Source organism: Bombus vosnesenskii, unplaced genomic scaffold, assembly GCF_011952255.1.
Source record: "Bombus vosnesenskii isolate JDL3184/JDL3185 unplaced genomic scaffold, Bvos_JDL3184-5_v1.1 scf7180000014535, whole genome shotgun sequence".
NCBI lineage: Eukaryota > Metazoa > Arthropoda > Insecta > Hymenoptera > Apidae > Bombus > Bombus vosnesenskii.
Genome location: NW_022883506.1, coordinates 888,984 through 914,649, shown reverse-complemented (window position 1 = coordinate 914,649; position 25,666 = coordinate 888,984). Strand labels below are relative to the sequence as shown.

Sequence of the window (25,666 nt, the reverse complement as noted above, 5' to 3'; positions counted from 1 at the left end):
ATCTTTTTGTTCTGCTCCACGATGTTTTAGTTGAACGTAACGCTTTATAACTTCTTGCAAATTTCTTCTGGTTCGTGTTAATATATAACTGAAATTTATGCACTGTAATACTTTTGAAAATACCTTTACGAATATCTCCATAAATTTCTGAAAAGCTTCGACACAGGAAAATGAGAGGGACGGTGAATGTTCCAGTGGAAACCAATGATCTAACTTAAGTATCTGTTAAATCGTAAGAACAAGCGGTCGTTCCATATATTTTGACGGTGTGCTCGAATATGCTCCAAGTTCGCGCACAGACGAGGATGTACAGATGAAGTTGGAGGAAGTTAACTGGTTCTCTTCTCGGCTTTTCCTCTTCCTCGTGCTTTACTGCAACTGTGCAAGTCCCAGACGTGTTTACGCAAATGCGGTGAAGTGTTGCTTCCTCGGAAACTCGATTTATTCGATGAGAGAATAAAGGAATGAGCGTGGACACCATGAGAAGTAAAACGGAGAAGTTACTTTCATTAATTATTTCACAGATTGACTTTCGTATACAGATCGTATTTCGTTACATTGTAAAATTTGAGACAAAAGAAATCATTGTTTTTGATATTTTAATTGAGTATATTATATATACATGTTGAAATCTGCCAAATTGCAGAATTCCAGTCATATAATATTTCTTTACTCGAGACATCAATGCAATTGATGCAAATCGAGATAATGCAATCAATCAGAACATACTCGAGAAAGAAACAGGATAAACAACAAGAAGGAAAAACAGGTTTTTCTAAGCTATTTAACAGTGCACATGAACACATCGGACAAAACAGCAATATAGTCGGAACATACATTACGAAAATGGACATCAATGACTATAATAAATTGCACTTGTGTGTTTAACAGGAAAACATATCAGCAAGGAAATGAAAGTCCCAATCGAATTTTTATTATTAGGTAGCATTTTTATTCAGATCCTCTTAGCGTTATTTCGAACGTAATATCTTAAGAAACAATATTCTAATTCACGAAAGCTTTATACATCTCGTTTTAAAGATATGATTGAAGCGACGAGAGTACACGGCGAATATCATCGAAAGGAAAATCGAGCAAGGCAATTCATTCGACAATTTCAGTTGGAATCGGTGAGCTGTATGACAATTAAACGGGCCATGGGGCACGTCATGGCAGAAGGTTATTCGCCAGAGGGTCAGACAGCTTGCGGGTTAAGTGGTCGTATTACGTTCAAGTCTGGAACATGGTGAAACTTACCACATATAGCGACGAAGAGGGACGATTTAGCTGTCTTTAAGAGGATGTTGGGATCGTGAAGCTATTCTAAAGTTTGTTGTAATGCTAGTTATAGCGCGACGTAATGCCGCGGCTAATTTCTTTTTGGAAACCTTTACAAAATGAGATAGGAATTTAATTTAGCATGGTAAACGTTTGATGTTGTAAATTAAAAATGTTTGACGATAATATGATGGTTACAGCATTATGTAATTTCAGTGTATGGAATGTTAAGGAGAAGTGTTTAGCAAGTTGAAGGAAAATAACATACATTGCATAAAGACAAAATTCAAATACCACCGTTATACTTAGTCCTACTAAAAGGACAAAATTTCGATTGCCAGTTCAATTTTATACATATCCTCTGTCATGGTATGTGTTTGCGTATTTCACGAAGCTCGAGCGGAAGAAACATGCACGAGAAGATGAAGGGGGTCGATCCTGACGCGAACTATAGGCTCAGACAGCCGGTCAAAGAAAGAGGAGAAGATCGCGGAAAAAGGAAACCGAGGGAAGAGATGGAAAAGGAGGCGAACTGGCGGAGAAAGAAGAAGAGACGGTGGCAATACAGAGAACCAGAGCCAGACTGGATGGCGCTGATCTCGTCGCCCGCGTGGTAAACAAAGCTGTAACTCTCCTCCCGTGGCAAGGAATCAATGCGCACTAGCGAGCTCTCCGAGGTACAAGTACACACTTAGTTTTGTCGTAACGTGCATGTTGATGCACTCCAGTGAAACGCTGTCACACAATAGTACCATGTAACTGTTCTTTTTCTTCTTTTCTTAATCGATTGATCGATCGCTGTATAGTTTTTTAAACAACTTGGTATCCTTCGTGGTTTTTGGGATTTGATAGAGGCAGAATGCGCGATAGTAGAAGCAATCTATACTCGTTATTACTAACTTACGATAAACTCTTAATGACTTTCTCTGCGGACGTCATCAGATTTCCCGGAAAGCCAAGTAACCGAAACGAAAGCAATGATTCACTGCAGGGATTTTATAGCACGATATTAATGATTCGTGGAAAGTTTGGTGAATGCTTAGCATTTCGTGGATCGTCTGCCGCGAATCTCTTCTCAGACATCTATCTTACTTGCCGCATAAAGCAACTGTTGACTCTTTTGATAGATGAAGAAAGACGAAACGAGCCATGGAAAGTCGATTGTTGATAGTTTTTGTAGTTTTTCTTGGAATTAATGGTAGAATATGTTCACAATTTATATTTTAATGGAATGTTTAATAGAAAAAGTATGATATCTCGTACTCTTTTGATAAGAGGGTCCTTTCACGAATATTGCGCAATTGACATTTTCCACGAACGAATGTAAATATTGCGAATTGATGGAATAACGAGAAAAGAGAAAAATAAGTGAAAGAAAAACAGAGAAACAAAAGTATCGACGAATCAATCGGTGATACGATAAAAATCTAAGACAGTAAATATAATCCTACTGTAGTTTTCGATACCCGCTTTACATTTCATTCCGAGACAGAAGAGTAACATTCAGTTTAACAAGTCGGCCGAGTCCCTTCGGCATTTTGTGGCCGTTTGAACGATGATGACGAGGTGAAAACCACCAAGGGAGAACCTGTGGAACACTTGGCAGCGTACACTGAGGTCAATCGCTCGTGACGAAGGTTTTACAAGGGTGGGAACGAGGGTCGGGGGCGATACTATTTCAGCGACCATGGTTAGCAAGCCCTCAAAGGTGGTTAAGTCGAGCCGAAGGTTGCGTTTAGTGGCACTTCTATGATACGTTACAGACACGGGGTTTGTTGTCTGATCTGGGTCGGACGATTCTCATTCTTTTTAAATAGATCTTTTTAAACTTCTATTTTAAAATATATTCGTTTCTCCATGTGCTTCTTATTTGTGACGCTTGAGAATTAACTATGTATGATATATTTTATCTAATATTGATAACGCTTTTCCTTCAAGTTAAGTACAACACTACAACTCCTTGCAAGGTAAAATAATTAATCTCAAGTACTTTACCTCTCCGAATCCCTGACTCAGTCACTCGTTATAAAAATTCACGTCATTTTTTTTATTCCACATACGCAATCACATTCATCTTCTAATCAAAATATCACAAACCGATCTCCCACCTATCGAGGAGCGCCTACCCTTATCCCCTTTCGGTATCATTCTTCACTCGAAGAATTCTCATTTTCCAGTCACGCGAGGACACTAAAACGCGGTTGCGCTCTTTCGTCCTATCTCGCGAGCGACCGAATCGAGATGCTTGGCATCGATCAGAACGCCGTTCCCACTGTTCCTCAGGAAGACTAATGTCCGTTGTTCGTCTACGTCTGGACGAAAGTGCCGGGCAGATTTTTCGGCGCACTGGAGAGTGGAATCCTTTCGACGCCGGTCGTCTCGACGCGGGTCGTTGCGGCAGAGACATAACCGCTGTTACGCTGACAGTCGGCCCGGATAAATCGAGGTGAAAATTCCACTACGGAATACGAAAAACGGGGGTGAAACGCAGAACTGTCACGAGTCAGTGCCGACGTTGTCGCTGGTTATGGTCGCCAAGACTTATGACTATGGCAATGGAGTTGCATTCTCCCCAGTCGCGACAGCGAATGTTGCGTGGCTTATCGATTGTGAGGAGAAGTCGCTCAGTCATGGTTGTTTCTTCTCAAAACAATGGGTTTCTGAGTCGTACTATCGATGGTACAAATTTGACATTTAGAGAACGTTCTAAAAGTTTCATTTAGAGTCACATATTGTTAAAATCGTAGTTGCAAGCAATCAGGAGAAGTTTTTCTACCACTGAACTTGATGAGCCGTGATTTAGTAGTTTAACATCCACTATGTTATCTATTGAAAGGCGGATTTTAAATGAAACGGATCTTTTTCCTCCTTGCTTCTCATTTTCTTTCTTCCCTTTCATTACAGCGCCACGAGAGCTTGTACACTAGGCAAGGTGAAGGAAATACACTGTTATACGAAGGAAAGCAAAGAGATCTTATTGTTGAAAATATAAACCAAAAAGGGTACCTTTGTGATGTATAAAGCATAAAGAGCATATTACTGTAAAAAGAGAGACACAGCGAAAGACCATTTCCATCGTTTCGCGTTAAGATAGACAAGACGAATCGAAGAAGGATTAGATAGACAGGACGAAAATTACACGAAATTAAACGCGGATTAAACTTTCTCCCATCTATGCGTTCTTCCCGTTTTCTTTCATTCATCCTTTTATTCCTGATCGTAAACATCGGTCACTTAAAGAGGAATCGAAACTCATCGCAAGAATGTCGCGGAGTAACAACGTAGTGACCTATTTTCTGCTGCAAGGTGTGACTGTATCGACTGAATGCATCGGAAGTAAACAGCGTCGTATACTTACACGGGCGAAAGACGCCTTCTTATTTCTCCAGGGACGATTGTCGGACATTTCGTTGCTCCAAGAGAAGTTTCTTTTCTTCATCAGATCGTTCTCTCTCGTATCGGTCATTACTTCCTTTTGTATCGATTAAGCCGCGAATCGGTCTTCGTGATTAGAATTCAATCAGTTTTTCATGATTGCTGAACTAGTCTCATTGAATTCTGCTGAAATTTTGAAAATGTAACACTTGCCACGTGCTTCTTCTCTTTGTTCTTTTCTTTGTAAATTAACTTCACGACAAGTTTGCGAAGTTGAATTTATGATGTCTAATTGTAAGTAGTTTTGAGTTGAAAAGACCATGGGTTTACGATTGAAATGTGATACCTTCCTTCTGCGGAAAATGAACTTTGCAAGTTAATTTAACTTTTTAATTTATAAATGAACTTTGGAAAATGTACATTCCACGGTACAAATACTTTCAAGTCGGAAGTATGTGTAATTTTAAAAGTAATCTAAATAAAAATCTATTTGGAAGACATATAAATGGTACATCATTTGCAAACGTAGTATTTGTAAAATACAACTTTTGCTACGTACGTTTGATTTTCGATAGAAAAGGGTTTGAGTAGATTCTAAGTTGTTAGTGAAAAATAGGAATTAGTAAACGATAATTGGATTGATGCATCTGAATAAAAGACAGCGACCTGAAAATTCCTTGTCGTTGATAAAAACTAGTCTATGTTGAATGATATATCCAATTGCACTGACTTCTTAGAAAAACGCGTTAAGGAGAGAGCAAGAAGAAGATCGGGTGATTGCAGGTTTCTAGATGGTGAAACCATCGCAGGTCGCCCATCTTCTTATGAAATCCCATGTTTGCTTTCCGCTTCTCTCTTCTTCTAATTGTCTCTTCTTGCGTCTTACTGGCACTACTCTTTGATTTGCTTCAGCCTCTCTAAGATATAAGATACACATTATAATAAAATTACGATTCCCGGCGTAAGTCTTCGAAATGTGACAAATAAAAATGACTGATAAACTATTTATCGGGTTTCAAATTATTAATACGATGAAGAGAGATTTTTCGAACAATTCGGTGGTGCATAAACAATACCTTAATTATCCGTGACTACGCGAACTCTGATATCTCGATAAATGAGCCCCGTGACGTTAGCGACGTTCCGATAGGAAACTGCAATTTTATGATAATCGAAACGGGGCCGTAAATCGTGTTTATAGCATAACGGGATTGCCGTTTCATTTTCAGGTGGCCTGGATGCTTTTCGACAAGAGCGCTATCCTGACAGTACAAAGTCACGTTATTACCAGGAACCCCAGGATATCCGTGACACATGATAAGCATAGGACCTGGTTCCTACATATCAAAGATGTACGGGAGGACGACAAGGGAAAGTACATGTGCCAGATTAATACAGCGACCGCGAAAACACAATATGGCTATCTGCACGTCGTAGGTGAGTCTCTTTAAAATATTATTATTTTACTAGTAAAATCGTTCATAGTGGAAAATTTACAAATGAAAGAACAATACTTAGAGACATTCTTATTCACATATACTACTAAGTGAGCTTCATTATTCCCTTATAAATAAATGATTGCATATGTAAGTAATCATATTATAATATGATATAATTATCATATTGGTATACACGTCTATTCAATATGTATACCAATTGTGTTTTAAAATTTTATAACAATTCATTAGTGTCACCTCTTTTTTATTACACTGAATGTGTTTAAATTTATTAACATGTTCATCGCGGAGGTATTTAAATGATTTCTAATTTTTACATTCCATATTGCTTTCAAAATTGTTTTCAATTTCTTTCACCTGATTCTTCTCAGAAAATAGCTAAAATACATGTCGAATGGTTGTTCTTCCTGTTTTTCTTTACCTTGGAAAAAAGTGTTCTGTCTAAGAAAAAAGCGATATATGAATTATAATTTCAAGAAAAATTGTATCTTTTGTACATATTCAACAGAAATGAATCCGACATCCGTATAATCGTTTAAATTTCTATGCTGTCGAATCTTCTAAAACTTCACACGGGCGTCGGTCGCTTGTAAGTAAATAAAACAAGATGGTCCCTTCTATTGACGTGTTAAACAATAATGCGCTTTGCCTTTGTACAATCCAGTTCCCACGAAAATAACAAGCGCATTTCATTCGATGCGAATTCGTTTACGTTACGTTCGATACGTTTACAAATAGAAACATACATTTCTCGGAATCTGTTCAGTAACTCATCATCTCATTTCCGATCATTTCGTACTGCAATTTTTATACAAAGCATTATAATTATTTTGCTCTTGTTTCGCAGTTTGATTAACAATTACACCTCCACTATGTATGCCATTTTAATTATGTAAACACAGTCCCGAACAAAATAATAGCACATGTGTGCTATCTTTAATTTTTTGCAGGCCATATAGAGTTTCTGAATGTAACACATAACATCATAACTATTACGACGCAGGGAGTGGTGGTAGAGAAGTTCGTTCTTGCTAACATTCCCTATGTGCAGAGGAAATGCTTAAATTCTTGAGGCGAAATGATAGCACATTTACCAAATTTATACATATATTCACACAAAAAGAAAAGTTGTGCAGCAATTAACAGAAAATTAATAATGGGTTTCATTATTAGTATGTTATTTATTATAACATTAACCTTTAGTTTCTATTATATCCGATTTTGTAAAGATTTTAATAGCTTTCTTTAATTACTAAATATCATCGTACGGCCTTCCATTCTTATATATTGCTAGTTCTCCTTAAGAATTTTCGATAATATCCAAATCAGGGGAACGTGCAGGACATAGTAAAATCGATGTTTTTTGTTTCAAAAAATTGTTCTTGATTCTACAATTTTAGCTCGGTGAATGAAATCATTATCATATTCAAAAGTAAATTTTTCTATCGTAATTCGTTGTACGTGTTCGTTAATTTCTTGTCGCATTAAATTTATATACTTCTGACTATTCATTTTTCCTTCAAGAAATCATACATCGGTTTTGCCTTTATATTCGATTCTGTTCCAGATCATCATACGATTCCTATTCATTTGTCGTCGTTTGTTTATAATTTCTGCTTGTCTTAAGTCATGATAATAAAATGAAAATCCATCTGAAGTATCCATATTAAATTTGTTTTCATTGATAAATAAAATACGTTTCCATTTCTTGTTCAAATAAATACGTTTTCTTGAAACTGTTAACCGTTTCTCTTCGTGTTGCTTCGTTAGAGGTGGTTTTTGTTTCATTTTTAGTCGTTGAATAAATTTACGTTTCTCAAGAACACGGCGAAAACTTGGGACGTTTACCGTGATGCCTGCTTTTTGAGCAATATCGCACGATGTTAATGTTGAGTTTGAGGCAACACGAATAGTGGCCCGTTTTTCGCGCTCTGATAATGCTTACAGTCTTCCACAACTTTTTCCTACCCATAATTTACAGGATCTTTTTACAATATTTGAAATTTCAGAAACAGATTCTAATTTTTTAGTTCAACAATTTTTGCAATTTCGGTTTTAGTAAATTTTTCTCGTAACCCATGTCGACGTTTAACTCTAAGACTCGATACATGTTATTGACTGCTTAACAATTCACAAACTACTGAAGGATATTAGCATAATGCTCGAGTGTGCTATCATTTCATCTTTAGGATTTGCGTTTTTCTGCTGCTTATTCAGAAAGCCAGCAAGGACAATCTTATTTACTAACAGATTACTTCTATCTGCATCGTAATAGTTATGACGTTATGTGTTATATTAAGAAATTCTAAATGATCTTCGAGAAAATAGAATTAAGATTAAATTATTATTTTGCCCGGCATTGTATATATGAAATTTACACGGTTTCATGGTAACCCCACAACGCGAAAGATACGTTATACGTACACATTATACGAATTCTGTGTTATATGGTGATCAACTCTATGTTTACCTCAATCAAGATACAGTTCTACAACAAACTAAATTATACAACACTTATATTTTAAGTTAATTTTAAGATAAAAAGGATTAATAAAATTTGGTTGATTTAGTAAAAACCGTTAAGTGCTTAGGAACTGTTAGAAATAGCACGCTGAAGCTTTAAACACGTTCGGTTGAGTAAGCTAGTATATCCGTCAGCTTGTTTGCGGTGAGAACTAGGTACTCTGTCATATCGGATGCTTTTGGTAACGTAATTCTGTCAGTGATTAGCAAGTAAAAAGGCGGTTAACTTATAGCCGTTGTATGTTACGTGTCACTTTCTTTAGTAACTTAAGCTCCAGATTTAGTTTAAAGCTAATTTAGCTTTTCAGATTAAACTAACATTTATGTCCTTTACCAATTTTCACACTAATAATTGCAATCGTAATAGTAACGTACAGATCTGTGATCTCTTTCTTATTTTCCTTTTTTATATTTTCTAAAATAATTAGAAGAAAAAAGAAGAAGAGCGAAGAGAAGGATATTTTTCTCTTTTTAAAAACACGAGCAAAACATCGTTTTGTATAACGACGTCCCTGGACCATGTCTCTATCATCGAATAAAATATTTAAAAAACCCGCTTGCGTTTCAACGATTGGCGAGACTCTCGGAAAGCAAGCCGTTGGACGCAATAGAATTCCGGGTCAAAGGAGAAAGTATCCCTGTTGAAAGGACAGGGCAACAATAATTTAATCAGCAGAGGGCATCCGTGAGAGTGGCTGAGTGTGTCAGAGAGAGTCAGTCTTCGTTCTACCATCCGGGAGAACATATTAATATCTCGAGTTTTGACGTCTGAAGTCGTCGGTGAAGCGGAAGCTCAGTCGTTTGGCGAAGTGGAGGGAGGGCGGTGGATGTTTCAGTAGTCGGTGGAGTAATCAGAGGTCTAGATTAATTGTTTCCACGGGACTCTTGGCCCGACGTAGCACAAATACACGGAAGACTTCGAAACGGTACTTCGTGATAATACCGACGGAACAGACACAATGCAAGCTCTGCCATAACTCAAGCCCTCTATTCTCTCTTTCTTCTCTCTCTCTTTCTCTCTCTCTCTCTCTCACTCTCTCAGCTCTGGGCATGCAAGGAGAAACGTGTAACGTGTGTAAATATTCCATACGGACCGAATCACTTAAAGTTACCACCTGAGGCGTTTACCTTGCTGCCTGAGCTAATAAACGCTTTTCACGAGTTTGACGATTTCGACGGACTGCGTTAGCTCTGTCTCGCGAGCGCGTACGCGCCACACTCTCTCCGCTTGAATTCCCATGTAAATTATCCGGGAATCGTAACCGCGCTGCGTTTCGATTGTTGCCGCGCTGTTTACCCGAGCACGCTAGAGCACGTTTCTCGCACGCTATCCAGTGGAACACTGGTTTCGAGGAGCGGTCCAGAACATTCGATTCCACGGAATAAATTTTAACAGCCATGCCGGAGAATAACCCGGCTTGTTTGATTGCCGGTGCACGACCGTTTCAGGAGGTTCATTTCTTCGCACATTTCACTTTTGTTTGTTAACTCGAGGAGAAACGTGATTCGTTCGACGAATCAAGAACATTCGTGTAATATTAAGCAAGAGATAGGAATTAGGGATGATAAATGTTATGAGAAGTACGGTTTATGCGCGGGATTTAGAAGTTCTGACATGAATTAGAAGATTGTTACGAAAGGGTTTAGAACGGCACTAAGTATATATTTTGATAGGTTCGTTCCTTCGATGGTGGACTTTCCATGTTCCTTAACATGAAGAAAATTTGTTGGTATATAAAAATCGCGCTTGTTATTTTAATAATAAAAATGAAAATTAAATCGAAGTATCGATTAATAAAAAATTCTCTTAAGAGAAACTTTTTTATGAGACTTTCCTCTCCAATCTAACAATTATCGAAATAAAGCACGGTCCATATACGTGTAACATTGCTTTGTACTACCTCACAAAAACCGATTGAAACGATTCCATTCGGTAGATACAAACTTCATCGCGTTATCCCGGTGGTCGATACGCTGCGAATGTACCGGCCAATCAATTTTCCGTAGCAGCGACATTCCATGAAAGATTCCCCTCAGAACGTGGCACGTACGTATCTAACACGTCGATTTCAAGCTCGCCATTGAATTCCGCGATGATCCATGAATTGAGGATAACGATAACTCGATGATCGCTCCGTTTTATCCAATATCGCGTACACACGGTCCTTTATTTTCTCCGTATCTCTTGGTCTCTCGTCAAATCGGAGATCGGAGATCGTACCGTTTCGTCTCCAGCCATTCTTTTTTTTTTTAATCTGTCCTCTCATAAATAAGGTGGAAGCCGGAAATTATCTGACTTCTATTCGATTTAAAGCCAAGTCGATGAGTTTAATTAAGAAAGAAGCTCGAACGGAGCTGAAAAGCGTACACTACGGTGATGTCGAGTTTCCGATTCTTGCTGCACATTTTTCGACATTTCGAGTATTCATCCTTTCCTTTCGTCCCTTGCTTGTCTCCTTCACAGAGCATGCCGTCTCTCGACTGGTCTGGGATACGCGCGTCCGTCGCGTTTTTGCCGGTTATCGAGTTGCCGAGATCGGGACGGCAGAAGAGTCGAAGGGTTGTTGTCGGTTCAATTGGCGTTCCTTCGTAACGAGTAAAAGGAGCATGTTATGATACTCGCGAGCCTGTATGCAATTTCATATCTGTTTCTGCTCTCCTTTTCTCCGACCGTTCCTCGAGCTCCGTTTTATTGGAAAGTCGATAGGAGTTAGTGGGGGTTCTCTCGTCGAGGACGGAAGACGATGAAATTCAAGCGGATCCTTTGAATTACGACCAGCAGCAGGACAACGTCGAGGGCACAGTGTCGAGATATTTATCTAAAAAAGAAAAAGAAAGGGATGGAAAGAAAGGGTAAAAAGAAACGTAACAAGAAAAAATAAGAGACGGAATAATCTCCGAGCAAGTTCTCTTCGACGGAAGTAGTTTTTATGCGTCCATTAACGAGGGAATGCATTTCTTTCTGCCATGAAACACAAGCAGCCTTGTTCACAATTCTTGTCCCGTGCAGGTCTTTTTTAACACCCTGTTCCCTCTACTCTCTGCCTGCCCGTTACGGCGTTTGTCCGGTCAAAAGACACGGCACCGTTGCACAGCTTTTATCCGGCCATCGAGTTTCACGAGTCGAATTCAAGAATACTCAAAGGCCAGCCGTATAACATGACACAAAGGAAGGGTCTCGCTGTGCTCGTATACGTTACGTATTGTATCAGAGAACGCGTGTGTCGTCTCGCGGTCGTATGTCATACGGTGCGCGAGCTCGACACCGCATTCCCTAAGGGGGACCGGCGTAATTAGTAATTTGTGGTTGCAACGGAGGCTTCATTCAACGGGCCGCATAACAGTCATTTCGACACGAGCCTCTAACGGGGCTTTGTGTTTGCGGATCGTGCTCCGTTAAGTTGCAAAACGCGTTACTCCATCTCGCACCTACTACCACTTAATTTCCGAATGTCTGTCAAAGCATTGCAGTACTTTTTTCCTCTCAGTGTAGCTTCCACTTCCTTGGAGGCGAGAACGCGCGGAATTTCATTAGGATTTCAATCACACGCTTTGACTCCAAGGTAATGAGACTCGAAACACCTTTTGACACTGCACTACGTTAAAGAAGTCCAATTGTAAAATAAACTTGGGACTATGTTATCCGATGATACGTCGTTTCGATGAAGCATTATAGTTCGCACTATTAACAGAAACCATTTAAACTCTATAAAATAATTTAGCATCGTAACTTAACATTATACTATTTCTACAATGTTACTTAAGCTAAGGAAGTAAGAATTTGACCAAATCGTAACATCTGTTTACTCTTTCGTTCTACACGTATGGTATAAATTAATAACGAAACTTTTCGATTGCTGTTGTGGAAGCAAAAACTGTCTCGCAATCAGTTCTTGCCAACAAACGGTAAAAATTCGGCGTGTAAAGCATCAATTGTTTATAGGTTCGTCGCCGAATCGCCCATGCGAATCATTCCAACTATTGATATCCGTAAACAAAATATGTCCCGTTTCACCAGTCGATCGTGTTTCCGGTTCTGACGAGGACGCTGGTATTGTTTGGTCTTTTTCTATTTGCAATCCTCCACTTTGCCGAATAAACTCAGATCCCTTTCCTTCCAAATCTCGTGGAGCGTACGGACATTTATTTTCCAAGTGCATTCTGGACTCGTCGATTTGTCTCGTTTCGTTCCTTGTTTTGACAACTCTTTGCTTACAATAAATGTTTGCCCAAGCTGTCACACATCTCTTTATTTGTCGACGACTGTTTTTACTGACCTCTAAGATTGATTTGGATTAGCTATGTGATATTTATTGCGATACTAAAATTGTAAGTGTTATTGTTTAGGAAGTTTAAAAGTTAGTATTTCTATATTTCAATCAAATTTCAAATTTTTATCCATCGGTCAACAAATATCTTTAATTAAATACGCGAAGCATAAATACAAATAACGAGTGAATCTCATCCCGCTTTACAAATAATATTAATACTATTTTGTTAATTTTATCCTACCTTTAATAACTCATGTATCGACTTTCTTGCTATTAACCCATTCAGAAGAAAACTCCGCAACAAGCCAAGTATAAACGTCTAAAGAAATAAGTTTGGTCCTCTTCAGGTCTATATTTTGCATTGAGTGTCTGACCCGTTTGTGAACGTGATTTTTTCACCGCTATTCCCCGGGAAATTCCCTAATTGGAGACTTTCTCCGTCTGACCCCATAGAAAAGCGCTCGTGAACACAATAACACTCGCTGATCATTAGGCTCGGTGAAAAGCATGTTCGAGAAAATTTTTTTTTCCTACTCGGCACATGGAGGAAACTACTGGAGGCACTACGAGGAAATCGAACCGTGTTCGGCAGACGGCCAAGCAATGCACAAAGTTTGCTACTTGCTTAAGTCCTTGCATATTTATTCGACTCGTGAAATGGCGGCCAGTATCTGGAGAATCGGCTGGTCCTTCACAAACATGATCTCTGCCGCTTTATTTTCTATTTCTCGAGTGGCCAATTACGGACAACGAAGATTTCATGGACTGCCGCGCCGTAGAGAGTAAACGAAGACTCGGTCCGGATATCGATCGCCAACGAGACAAGATCCCATCATTTCATTATGCTGATTATTTAAGCCTTCAACGGAATAAATTAAACTATCGCTGTCCAAGAAAAACGAAGACTTTTGCCTGCAAGTTGTTAACCCTTAAACTCCATCCATAACTAATCCATAACTCTGGACAAGATATCTGGCCATTCAATACCAGCTGTTTAACGTTCATGATGAGATATCTGGTGACCCGATACAGACGTGGTAGTACCAGTTACGAGATATATCATCCAGGGTTATAAAGGTGTTAAAATAGGAATGTCCATGGTATGGCAAAGTAGAAAAATATTTAATTCAGCACGTTCTTTTCTATGACAGCTATCCGCATGTAAAAGAGTGAAAAGCATTGCTATCATAGAAAATTTTACTGAAAATCTTTAAAGAGTCTTGCTTCCGATTTACATTGCATACAGGGAAACTTGCAAGTTACACAGATACTCGGTATCCTGGAATAGCACAGAGGGAAAACGCTAATAATTCAAGGCGCGACGACGTTTCCGCGTACATACATGTTCTCGTGGCTCGAAGCGCGAAGCACGGGTGGACCCTTAGTGTTAGCATGCCGTCGCGTCGGTCTGTTTCTCTTTCGCTCTCTCGTTGTCTGTCCTCCGTACGAACTGATGCTGGTAGAGTTTAGGGTAAGTTAACGCGCAACAACGCCGCGGCAGCGTACACGTGGTGGCGTTTGCGCTTGAATAATGCATCAACAGTCCGTACGCGGCTGCCGTATAACGGGCCACGCTGTTCAATCTGCGCTTGTTGAACAATTCGGTAACACCCCGCATTAGCATTAATGTAGCAGATCGTCGGACACCTGCGGTAATTCATAGGATTGAGTGGAACTTCGCTGTTGCTTTTCGAGACGCGCAATTGACTCGCGCCAACCATGGTTTTACTTAAATTCGACCCCTTGCTGTCCATCGACTTTGAGCGTTTAATTTTTAATACGGAGATCTTGTTCTACAGCTATCAAGTATATCTGACCATATATCTATCAAATATATCTGACCATAGTTTTGTTTGATGTTTTCTACGCCTACTCTTCCAGTCTTGTAGAGATAAACCGATAAAAATTCCTATACTGATGATAATCTGGGCACATTGCTGAAATCAGGAGAACTTTTACGTGTTTCGGCCGTAGACAAATATTTGCTCGCGCACAAAATACACGTCATGGTTCATTTGGGAGTGCTACGGAGGTAGAATTTCAGCGGGGGGTGGCAGGTACTCGAGCCAATTTATATATGAATATGTAGAAACGACCCTCTTCACTCGGCGTTTCGGCCAGCAAACGAACCATCCGAAAGGGGGCTTCGTTGCTATTTCAAGCGAAAGCTGTACATCTTATCGGGATAACTCCTCGAATAAATTTCCAGAGGCTCGAATAATTGTCCCGCAGATTGCGTACGCTGATTATTTATGATAGCGATTATTCCCGGTTAACCGATAACGAGACGCGATGATAAATTGGCTAAATTTGCAACAATTCCCGCATTCTTACCGGTAATAAGCTTGACTCTTTTAATTATTTATCGATAGCGACGGCAGCATTGAAGCGTATGTATTTATTTAAGCGAATATTTAGATTCGTTCGAATTAGATTAAATGAAAACGAATTGTGCATAGATCGGGCGCGTGATTGCTGATGTCTTTAGTAACGGTGTCTCTAGCGTGACGATAATAATCTCACGAACAGAGAGAAATGGATATCCTATTTCACGTATTTGCTATTAATTATTATTGTTATTAAGTATATATTCGTTTGAAATTGGAGTCATCATAAAAACGTCTAATAATTATTATAACGTTAATCATCTATTATAATGAAAGTGCACTTCCTGAACCAAGGTACTCAAATCTTCATCTCTAAACCCGTGCAGAAGTCAATTCGATAAAAAATCTCACTTTACGACTGCTATAAAATTATTATTCCCGCAACGAAATCGGAACGGCGTATTCCAATCCGATATAATCAAAGTACAAACAGTTAAAGAAAACGCAATATGAAATTTCAGCGTACCACCAGCCGTGTTCTTATCGTTCGTTACAACAATGTCGGTAGAACAGCTTGTTATACTATAATATAATATTCAGAGCGCAACTCGTTCCAACTTTGTCTATGGAAGACTGTAAAACTTTGGAATTCCGGTCCTGCTTTCGGGTAGCATGTTCGTGGAGAACCCACCACGAAGTAACGTGTGTCTATTCACGTTTCGTTTGAAAATGCATTAGTCATACGGTCGAAAGTGGAATCGAAGTGTCGCCTGGGAATCGCAATAACCGTCAGCGCGAAGCGGCGCGACACCAAATGCAAATTATTCTTAATGGTGATACGAGCACGTCCCTGGTGGTATCACATCGATCCGTGATTATCGGAAAAAGTATAAATCGCTAATAAGTCGAGCGACATTTTAAATATTTTTTCCCTTCGTCTGCTTTTTCGCCTTCTTTTTCTCATATTTTATCTCCTCCTCGTTTTGTCTTCTATCGCGGCATAACGACAAACGAATTCGCCTCGTTTGAATATACGCTTGCCTGGATATATGTATTAGTGAAACGAGAATGGTTCTTTCGTTCGATTGTAAAATGCAATAATCAGATTCGAGGATGAAAGGACACGCCTGGCCGATTATAACTCACGCGTCTCGCGAATTCGCGAAAAAACTGTGCAATTATTTGATCGGTTACGTTGGTTGCATCGTGCGCGCTGGAAAATCTTTTAATTGAAATTTCGTTTAATTAGTCTACTTTCGGTAAAATCTACGAAAAACGATACGGTGTTTGAAATTTTTACGCCTGGATAAATTTTTCTGATGCTCGTCTATCGATCGCTTTTAACGAATGGTATCAAGTTCCTGATCTATGATTTGTTTATTTCCTAAAATGTTGTGCATCTTAGTAAGATTTTAATGCAATTCCATCATATAAAGAAACTTTAAGTGTTAACCGATTACGATCATCGATACTGTTAGCATTTCTTTGAGCAGACAACATTTATTCTTCTTGTATGGCGGAAACGACCTCCACCGCCCCAAATATTTAGCCTCATTACTTATAAACGCTCATCAAAAGTATATTTAATCGAATGAAGCTTCTTCCGTCTCGAGCCATTGCGTACTTTACTGCGTTGCGTTACTCTGAAATCGCTCAAAGACGACCATTAATTCGTGTCCAAGCGCAAGGAGATTAAAAGCGCGCGCGATAGCGTTAATTTCCGACATGACATTAATCAATTTTGCCGGGTCAAGCCAGTGAAACTCGGGATTTGGAAATACGTGCCAGCCAGGAGGAATATTTTGCCCTGCGTTAAGGTCGTTATCGTGACTTTACAATCTGGTAGAAAAATAGGAAGGATCAGTCCTGAAGGGAGAGTCGAACGCGAGCGATTCCTATCGACGAATACTTTCGACGAACATTTTCGACGTTTGATATAAACGACAAACGCACGAACGTCGATAGTGTTAGCTTCCGGCTTAACGATTATCGTATATTTTAGCTCGTCCATCGCCATTCTTCTGTCTCGCGTTACATCGCGCATCCCGCGGGGACAATTTTTTCTGTGATTTCCCGCTAGAGGAAGGGGACGGTCATAGCCATCCTTTCTTTCGAAGAATCATTCCGACTATCCGGTCAATGAAACATCGATTTACTACATAGAAAAGATGATATATATACATAAATATGTATGTATACTATCGTTCTACGTTCACGGTCAGTCGATGCGCATTTGGCACTATCCATTGACATTCATGTTTCGGAGGAGAAAAGAGCTAGATTTGTGGACCACAGCTGAACATTACATTGCATCGGTAATTCCACTGTATATATTTACATATCCGCGGTAAGTATCCTCCACATATTTCGTGACATAGATCAGAACACTATCAAAAGTATTCAAATATATAGTAGGATAATTAGAACATAATCGTTTATAAATAATACATATATCATTTAAAAATTAATGAAGAACATTAAAAAATTGTAAATATGGGATAATTCTCTTTAACGGTGAGTTAAGAGGAGAGTTAAAGTGCGTTTCGTTCAAAATATCTGATACAAAGGTAGTAAAACTCCGTTGTAAGTTACTCTTCGCTTTTACTCTACGAAGTTTGTACATTTTCAAAGTAGCAGTACTACAAATTCAAAGAAAAGAGAGACTAAAGTAAGACTGATGCATTATAAACAAAGTTTCGAGTGCAATTGCAATTTACTGAATTATAAATAGATCAGCTGGAAATACATATAAATCTGCTTGTTACCGTAATAGTGAAAATAGAAAATAAAATTTCTTTCGTACGATACGTACAGTGTATAGTCCCCCTTGAGCTTAGTAAGGAATTTATCGAAATGATTCGTATCGATTTGTGTGAATTCAATTGGCACGATATGACTTTCATTTATGTATTTAATTTCTGTATTATTACATCAGCTATAAAGGACAAATTTCTATGTTCAAATCTGTGAAAAGAGATTTAAGTACATATATTACGAATGGAATGCGAAATTTAAACAAATCGCTTTTCGTTTAGCCACAAATATATAAAAATTTTTTTATTTCGATTTATGTTTAGATGTCGTAAACATGTCATCAAGGTAATAAGTACTGGACAAAATATATCGCCGTCGAATGACAATATCGTGTCATCATAGACGACGTTGAAAGAAACGATAACCGCGGATCGTATAAATACATATTTTGTTTTGTTTGTCGTTTGTTATCGACACGAAATGGTTACATGAATGATACGCGATTTAGCGTCGCGATATGGGTATTTTCGCGATTAATTTCCAATGGAACAATTCAATATTCGCGTTACCGTATCTGTCGCGTGACCTTTTCCTCTTTTCTCCTATTGCATTTTCTTTCACTCTCTTATTTTGATTTCTCTCTGAAAATGCGATGCATCGATTGAATTCCGTTTCACGCTTTTGCTTAGTAAGAGAGATCTGCTCAACAAAATCGCGTACAATTATCACGTGTTTGACAGTGTATTTTATAAATATAATATAACATGTTTTATTTGAATTACGTGATAAAATCATGCAGCGTTAGGAAATTGCAAGCAAGATGTAATATTCAGTGTTTGTACGAGAACAAATCAGCGCGTAAATCATTGTGATGCTTTGTTTTACGCGTTTGCTTAATTTGCTCATTTACTCGGCACACGAGATGTTGAAATACGTGAGTCGTTAGGTACGTATCGATATGTTGACTGTTTTGACTGTTTTTAACGTAATATCTTTATACGAATAGACGATCGATCTGCGTTCAAGTCTCGAGAAAAGATAATAATTAGTCATGGCGTGTTACATGAAAACTAAGCGTGAATGGTCCAGTGAAATATATCTCATTGGACCGGCATTTATACACCAATCATGCGAACCACGGATGTCTGTTTCGATCAACCGGTTTTGGTCGCACACGGTGATGCAGACGACAGATGCCAATCTACTCCTCTTGATATGACATATATATATATATATCTTTTCCCATAATATGACAGTGATATAATTGAATACAATTGTCTTTGTTATTTATTTCCGCGAGTCGGCCGCATTCGTGTACCGCAGAATAACGATCGGCTGAAATTTCCACACAAACAGGATACGTTCGAGAGGATCGTCAAGGCTTTAGCCGGTTTACCCAGGAAACGCTTAGATGCTCGAATCGCATTTAGACTTTTAAATTAAGCCTCTTCCCCCACCCTTCCTCTGCAGTCTGACGCTTCACGTGTTAATGGAAGAACACTCATGAAGAGTATTCGATCGGAAAGGAAGTTTTTTCTCTCCAGTCGTAAAATGCAGTCTGTCGATGCTCCGGACGAAAGAACCTACAGTGGAAGTGTGAATGCTGAGTTACAGCTTGGTTCCAAAGCATATCGTAGGAATATTGAGTTGCGAATAGAGTTTTGACTGAAATATAAAATAACTATACTTTTGATAATAATAATAACACACCATTAAGGATTTCATTGAATTACAATTATTCGTTGCACAGCAATTTTGTGCAGGATTTATGTGTAGAAATAGTCTAATAAATCACAACGAAAACAAATAATTAAAAGATAAAAAGGATAGAGGAATGTAGTGTCTTCGTCTTCTTAGCTGTTACAGTCTGAGCATAAAAGCATCCCCTTCCTCTACGACAATTTTATACTTTTCTTGTGCTGTATTAATTTTTAATACCGTGTCCTTTTCAAGCACAGTGTGTTTTCTGCCAGTGGTTTCTGGAACTAACGAGCCACGAATCTTCCATGAAAAATCAATCTACGTTGATACGATTTTAATAATGTCGAAGTGCTTCCTTCTATGCTAGATATGATCCGTTTATCTTCTTTATTTTATGTTGTTTCAGGAAAGAGTAATACTTTAGAAAATATTAATTATCCGAATCTTCGTTGAACTGCAGGAATAAAAATGCAAGTATTGCACATAGAATTATTTCAATGATATATTCCTAAATACATATTCATGATTATTTGTAAATATTTAGTTCCATTAATATAATAATTCATGCGATCAAATGACACTAAACTATCGCAAATCACCGATGACTGACGCCAGATTGAATACATCAAATCATTAATGGTATTAATCGTAAATTGATTGGTAGTCATATATATCATATAATATCTACAAATGAAAAACGCTACTATAATCGTGCACTAATCTAAGGAAAACACACGTGTGCACGTGTATAAACATATAATTTTTTAATAATTGAAAAGGGTTACAAATCTTCTTGTGCGATGTCTTTTACCACGTTCGGTCCCGCTTTCACTAATCAATTCAGTTTCGTGGAAAACTCTTTCAGCCTGTAATGAATCACTTAGATAATTGTTAATGTGTTTATTCATTAACACTTGTCGCGTTTGTAAAATCTTCAATGGATAAAAATATTAATACATTGCAGGTGAAAATTTACTAAATTGTAAAAATCCTCAACGTTATTAATAATTATAAAGGTATATACGTGAATTTACAAGCTACATGTTAAATCCATGCTTCGTTCTTTAATTTGCTTTTATAACGATTGATAACGATTTCTAGATTGGGGGAATTAATATTGTACGATGTAACGTTGCAATGCTGGATATAGTATAGAATGAGAGTAAAATTTAATGTTATATACTTTTGTAAATTTCAATTCTGCGGTTATATTTTTATCGATACAATAAACGGAATTTTATGCGAACAAAGATTCGAGTTTCGTGCGGAAAATTTCATTTAGAACAGAAGACATATGCTAAATATAATTCAATAATATCTCTATAGAAATTTCTTTTTTATTCACTATAGGAGATATTTAAAAACTGAATATATTTCATAATTTTTCTAACTAGACCATTCTGGTAGTTTATTTACTCACCAGAAGTGGCTTGCTTTTGTCATTTGGATAACAATCGGCGGCGATTCGCATGGAAATTGGATTTGCTTGAGGTTTCATTATGGTCATTTGCCTTATCGTCGTTTGAATTATACGTGGCGATCTCACGGCCGCAATATCGATTCCACTTTATCACGTTTACCTTCGATAAACTGTTCGCATCTTTGCCAACGAGTATTCATCAGAATGGGGGCAGGGATTTTTGGTCGGTTACTAAGTACGTTAACACAGGATTGTACCTGTAATCCGGACGCTAACTAGATTTAGTAATTATCGAAGGAGAGCCGTGTAATCAGGGATGACACAGAAAGTCTTTATTGTCTTTGTAAAACTATCGCTCGAGTCCTCATAAATTTCCTTTACAACAAAAGAATTGACAAAAGGTTTATAATTTCGCGTGGAAGTCTTGTATTTACTGTAAGTAAGTGTTTTTTCAGAGAAGTATTCGAATTAAAAACTTATTTTTATAAAAGTAATTAAAAGAAAGATGAAAACGGTGACTGTATGCGAAGGTAACAAAGGTTGAAACGAATTCAAAGGCAAATTAAAAAACAACCATTTTCAAAGTCGTTTTATATCGAACGACTACGAATTCGAATAAAAAATTAAAAAAACATACCTCAAAACTGTCGGTAAACAATAGGAGATTAAAAAAGACGAAAGAACAAACTCTTTCGTTCCCATAAAAACTAGGAATATTCGGCAAAATGCTTGTTGGAACGCGAAACTGCGACAAAACTTTTTCGCCGCATCGTACGTTTTCAAGCCGTAATCGTGGTCCCCGAGGCGACGAGCCTGTTCTCCAAGACATTTTCTCCTCCACGGAAAGGGCCTCTTATCGTCAGTGATTACGACTTTTTAACGGGGATTTCCTCCCTCTTCGTCTCATCTGGCCGCATTTCTCGTTTCCTTTGCCCTTCTGTCTGTTCATACCGGTCTCGAGCCCCGCTGTCGAACGTTTCCGCGATTGTAACTGGATTCTCCGGTATCATCATCTTCAACCCCTTTGCGACCTCGTCGAACCGAACTTCTTTTACCTCCTTAGACATTTCCTTTTTTCATTTTTAACTTTGAATTCGATTTGCATGTGAAAGAATGCCATTCAGAACTTCTTACTCATCCTTGAGGTTGGCCTGTTCTTTGAAGCGTTCTTGACCTGGGTCCACTCGAAGCCGACCCTGTGTCATGCAAATTTTATTATATGACCGCTCTTGGATCTGACCAACGCCTTCGTCTTTTCGATGTCGCTCTTTTGCACAATTGCGGACACGTCAATCGCGATTGACGCTGTGCTCGCGAACGACTTTCTGCTTGACATTGCTCAAATGTATTTCTTGCTCGATGAAAAGGATCTACTGTTTGATTTATGTCAAAAACTGTGGTGCCTTGCGCAGATCCAAATATAATTTGTTCTCGTAGATTTCTCAGTATTTTTTTGATTTTTATACCAAATTGACCTATATTAAATCAATTTTTGAACTAATATAAAGTAGACGCCCGAAGTTCGAACAATTCGACGTTTAAATGCCAAGAAAAATTCGACTTTTGAACTCAACGAAAACTCGAAGCTCCAACAAAGGGATAAAGAGTCACTTGTCTTGTAACCGTCACGTGGCTGCATTATTTCTCTGTTTAAGCCCAGGTTAGGCGAAATGCTAGCTGAGAAGAAAAGAGGAAAACAAGGCTATGTTCACTGCATGTGCAGTTCTCTTGTGACTTTGTAATTGGTTCAGCAATTGTTCATAATAGCATTTTCAACCGTTTCATTTATATCATTTAGTTATTTTCATATACATTTATGTATTTTTTAAAATGATTTCCATTCATAACTTTATCAATGAAAGATACCTAAGATATCTGAAAATGCTAAAAAAGAAGTCGTATATATTTTATATTTTAGATAGAACATAGAAAGGAGCTCATCAATAAATATAAAAGTATGAATTTGGTAGTAGTTTATTGAAACTCGTTTTTTTTTTTTACTATTTATCAATATGATCTTTTGAAATAGGCAATTAAAATGTAAAAGATTGAGTAAATTTTGAATGTCTGAAACGGATTGATTCAATTAATTAAATCAAATAGTAAAACTTAAATCGAAATTCGAACAACTGAAAGATCGAACCGTTTCCTGGAACGGGTTATGTTCGAACTTCGAAGATCGACTGTATTTCATCTAAATGTAATATTCGCAAACATGTAGAGAACATTTATTTTGGCTAAGTATGCAACTGATTATGAGTGAGTTAATCTATGTAACTGTATTAATGGACAAATATTACACAAAAACATGTTTCTGTTCACAGTGCCTCCAAATATAGAGGACTATCAGTCCTCGTCAGATGTCATTGTGAGAGAAGGTGCGAATGTGAGTCTAACGTGCAAAGCGACTGGAAGTCCTAAACCAGCTATAAGCTGGAAAAGAGACGATAGTTCAAAGATCTCAATTAACAAAACGTATTCCGGTAAGTATACGTTATTATTGACTTATCATGAATAAATATTATTACAACAATCTATTGGATGTAACAGCAATAGATAATACGATTGCGATGATAGAGTTTGACTTGAAACGATAATTTAATATCGCAATTGACCGTTATAGTTATAACTCGATTTTCCAGTTTGATAATATTTTTATGTCTAAAGTTGCTCTCGTTATTTTACTAGTTTTTTCCCAATGGTTATTTTCTCCGTATGTTTTTCATGTACTCTTCTCTTCTGTTTTTCTAGTCCTGTGTTCACTTTGTTTTCCTGTCATATATGAAATATTATATAGGGTGACTTTTAGTTGCGTTGTAAATTTAAATTACAGTGAATCAATGAATATTATTTGAAATATTATTGAAATGTTATTAACTATAGCATAAAATGTGATATGTTTGTCTTTTTCGCAAGAAGTCTGAACGATTGTCACCTAAATCTAAGTTATCCGTATGTTCCTTTTTAATCTGTAATCTTTAGATGTGATGTTCTCTTCAGAGTACAGCCAACATCGATCCGTAACCGTGTTTCGAAAAATTCGGGGGGTAGAAGCGCGCTGCAATTAAAAATAATGACATTCGTTTGACTTCTATCCGAAGATCAAACATGCTCTACCTCAAAAACTGTGTTGCCGCAATCACAGAGAAGATCGTGCGGTAGGGTCGTGGAGAGAAGAGCAAAGGAAGATTGAAAAGAAGGAGAGAAAATGTAAACGTGTCAAAAGACAGTGGATTTAATGAAAACAGGACGAAGGGAAAGATATTTCTCATTAACACGTCACGTAATTCCGAGGACTCGGAGAACTCGCGAAGTCCATGTCGTTAAACGGCTAGGGTGAGGATCTTGTAACGCGTAATTACGTTGGCCACGGATTTTGAAGAACGATGCGTTGAAGTCTTTACACGGTTTCGCGGTTCAGAAAGCGTATTAATTTATTGGAGTAAATAAGGGATGCCACGGTGTGTCGGAGGAATTTAAAACGGATATGTAGAATTTCAACTTCATAAAAATTAACGCATTAGAACCATCGGAGATGGCGCTCCTGTTATTTAAAGAAATCAAGAATTTAATTCCGATTACGAACATAATAGGATTTATTAAATGCGATACAGGAAGCGTTATATAGATATCGAAATTGGAAAAGTGTAATTAACGTGTTCATCAGGTGGTAAAATTAATTTTATGTTTGCAAACACGGTTAAATTATATTATAAAGAGGACTGGTAAACTTCGATATAAAAGTTTTACAATCCTCTTTTCAGTAAAAGAATTTCAATGTGTTAGAAAGTAATGATTTTACTTATCCATGACTACTAAATTATGTTTTAATGGAATAAAAATTACGTGCAAATCAGTTTCAATCTTTATTTTTGAAAATAGTGCACATAATTTTATAAGCAAATTTCACCGAGTTCGAAAATAACGCGGGACATACAGAAATATAATTTCTAGAATTAACAAAGGCTCGAAAAACTTGGAATTTGCGATAGTAGAACGAACTCGTATGGAGACAGATACATTTAGCATTTCCCTGCCATTTTTTCCACCTCTGTTCGTTGGTTTGTCAATTAACTAAAATTAGCTTTTAGACTCTGTCGAGTGGTTATTCCGCGACGTCGGATAGGGAAAATAAAAGCGCCAAAATCGCCTGTCAAGCTAAAGTGTCGCTTATCATTTTTAGTATTGGAGTGGAAAGGCGAGACACTGGAAATCACACGGATCTCAAGATTGGACATGGGCGTTTATTTATGCATCGCAACGAATGGCGTCCCTCCGACTGTGAGCAAACAGATCAAAGTTTCCGTCGACTGTAAGTGAATCTTTTATTTCAATTCATATATTGATTAATTCGTAATGATTTTCATTCTGGGCGGTATTGACTCTTTTTTAATTTTCGATAATCAATATTCAATGGAAGATACATGTAAAAATCTTGAAAGCTTCAAGATGTCTCAAATTGACTCAAACTGGAAAAACCAGGAACTTTAACTCAAACGTTAAAAACCAAATGCGGTTCAGATTATTTAAAAAGTTTAAATAACTAACAAATTGATATTT

General features: G+C 37.7%; 1 protein-coding gene across 3 annotated transcripts in view; it reads left to right on the top strand.

Annotated features, from left to right (window-relative positions):
• LOC117240037 (lachesin-like) overlaps window positions 1-25,666 on the top strand; it is a 262,392-nt gene that overhangs the window by 126,663 nt on the left and 110,063 nt on the right. For all 3 annotated transcript variants that reach the window (XM_033505887.1, XM_033505886.1, XM_033505888.1), the window contains 3 exons: window positions 5,883-6,090; window positions 23,431-23,589; window positions 25,290-25,418. In XM_033505887.1, the coding sequence (XP_033361778.1) occupies window positions 5,883-6,090; window positions 23,431-23,589; window positions 25,290-25,418 (496 nt within the window). The remainder of the gene's footprint in view (window positions 1-5,882; window positions 6,091-23,430; window positions 23,590-25,289; window positions 25,419-25,666) is intronic.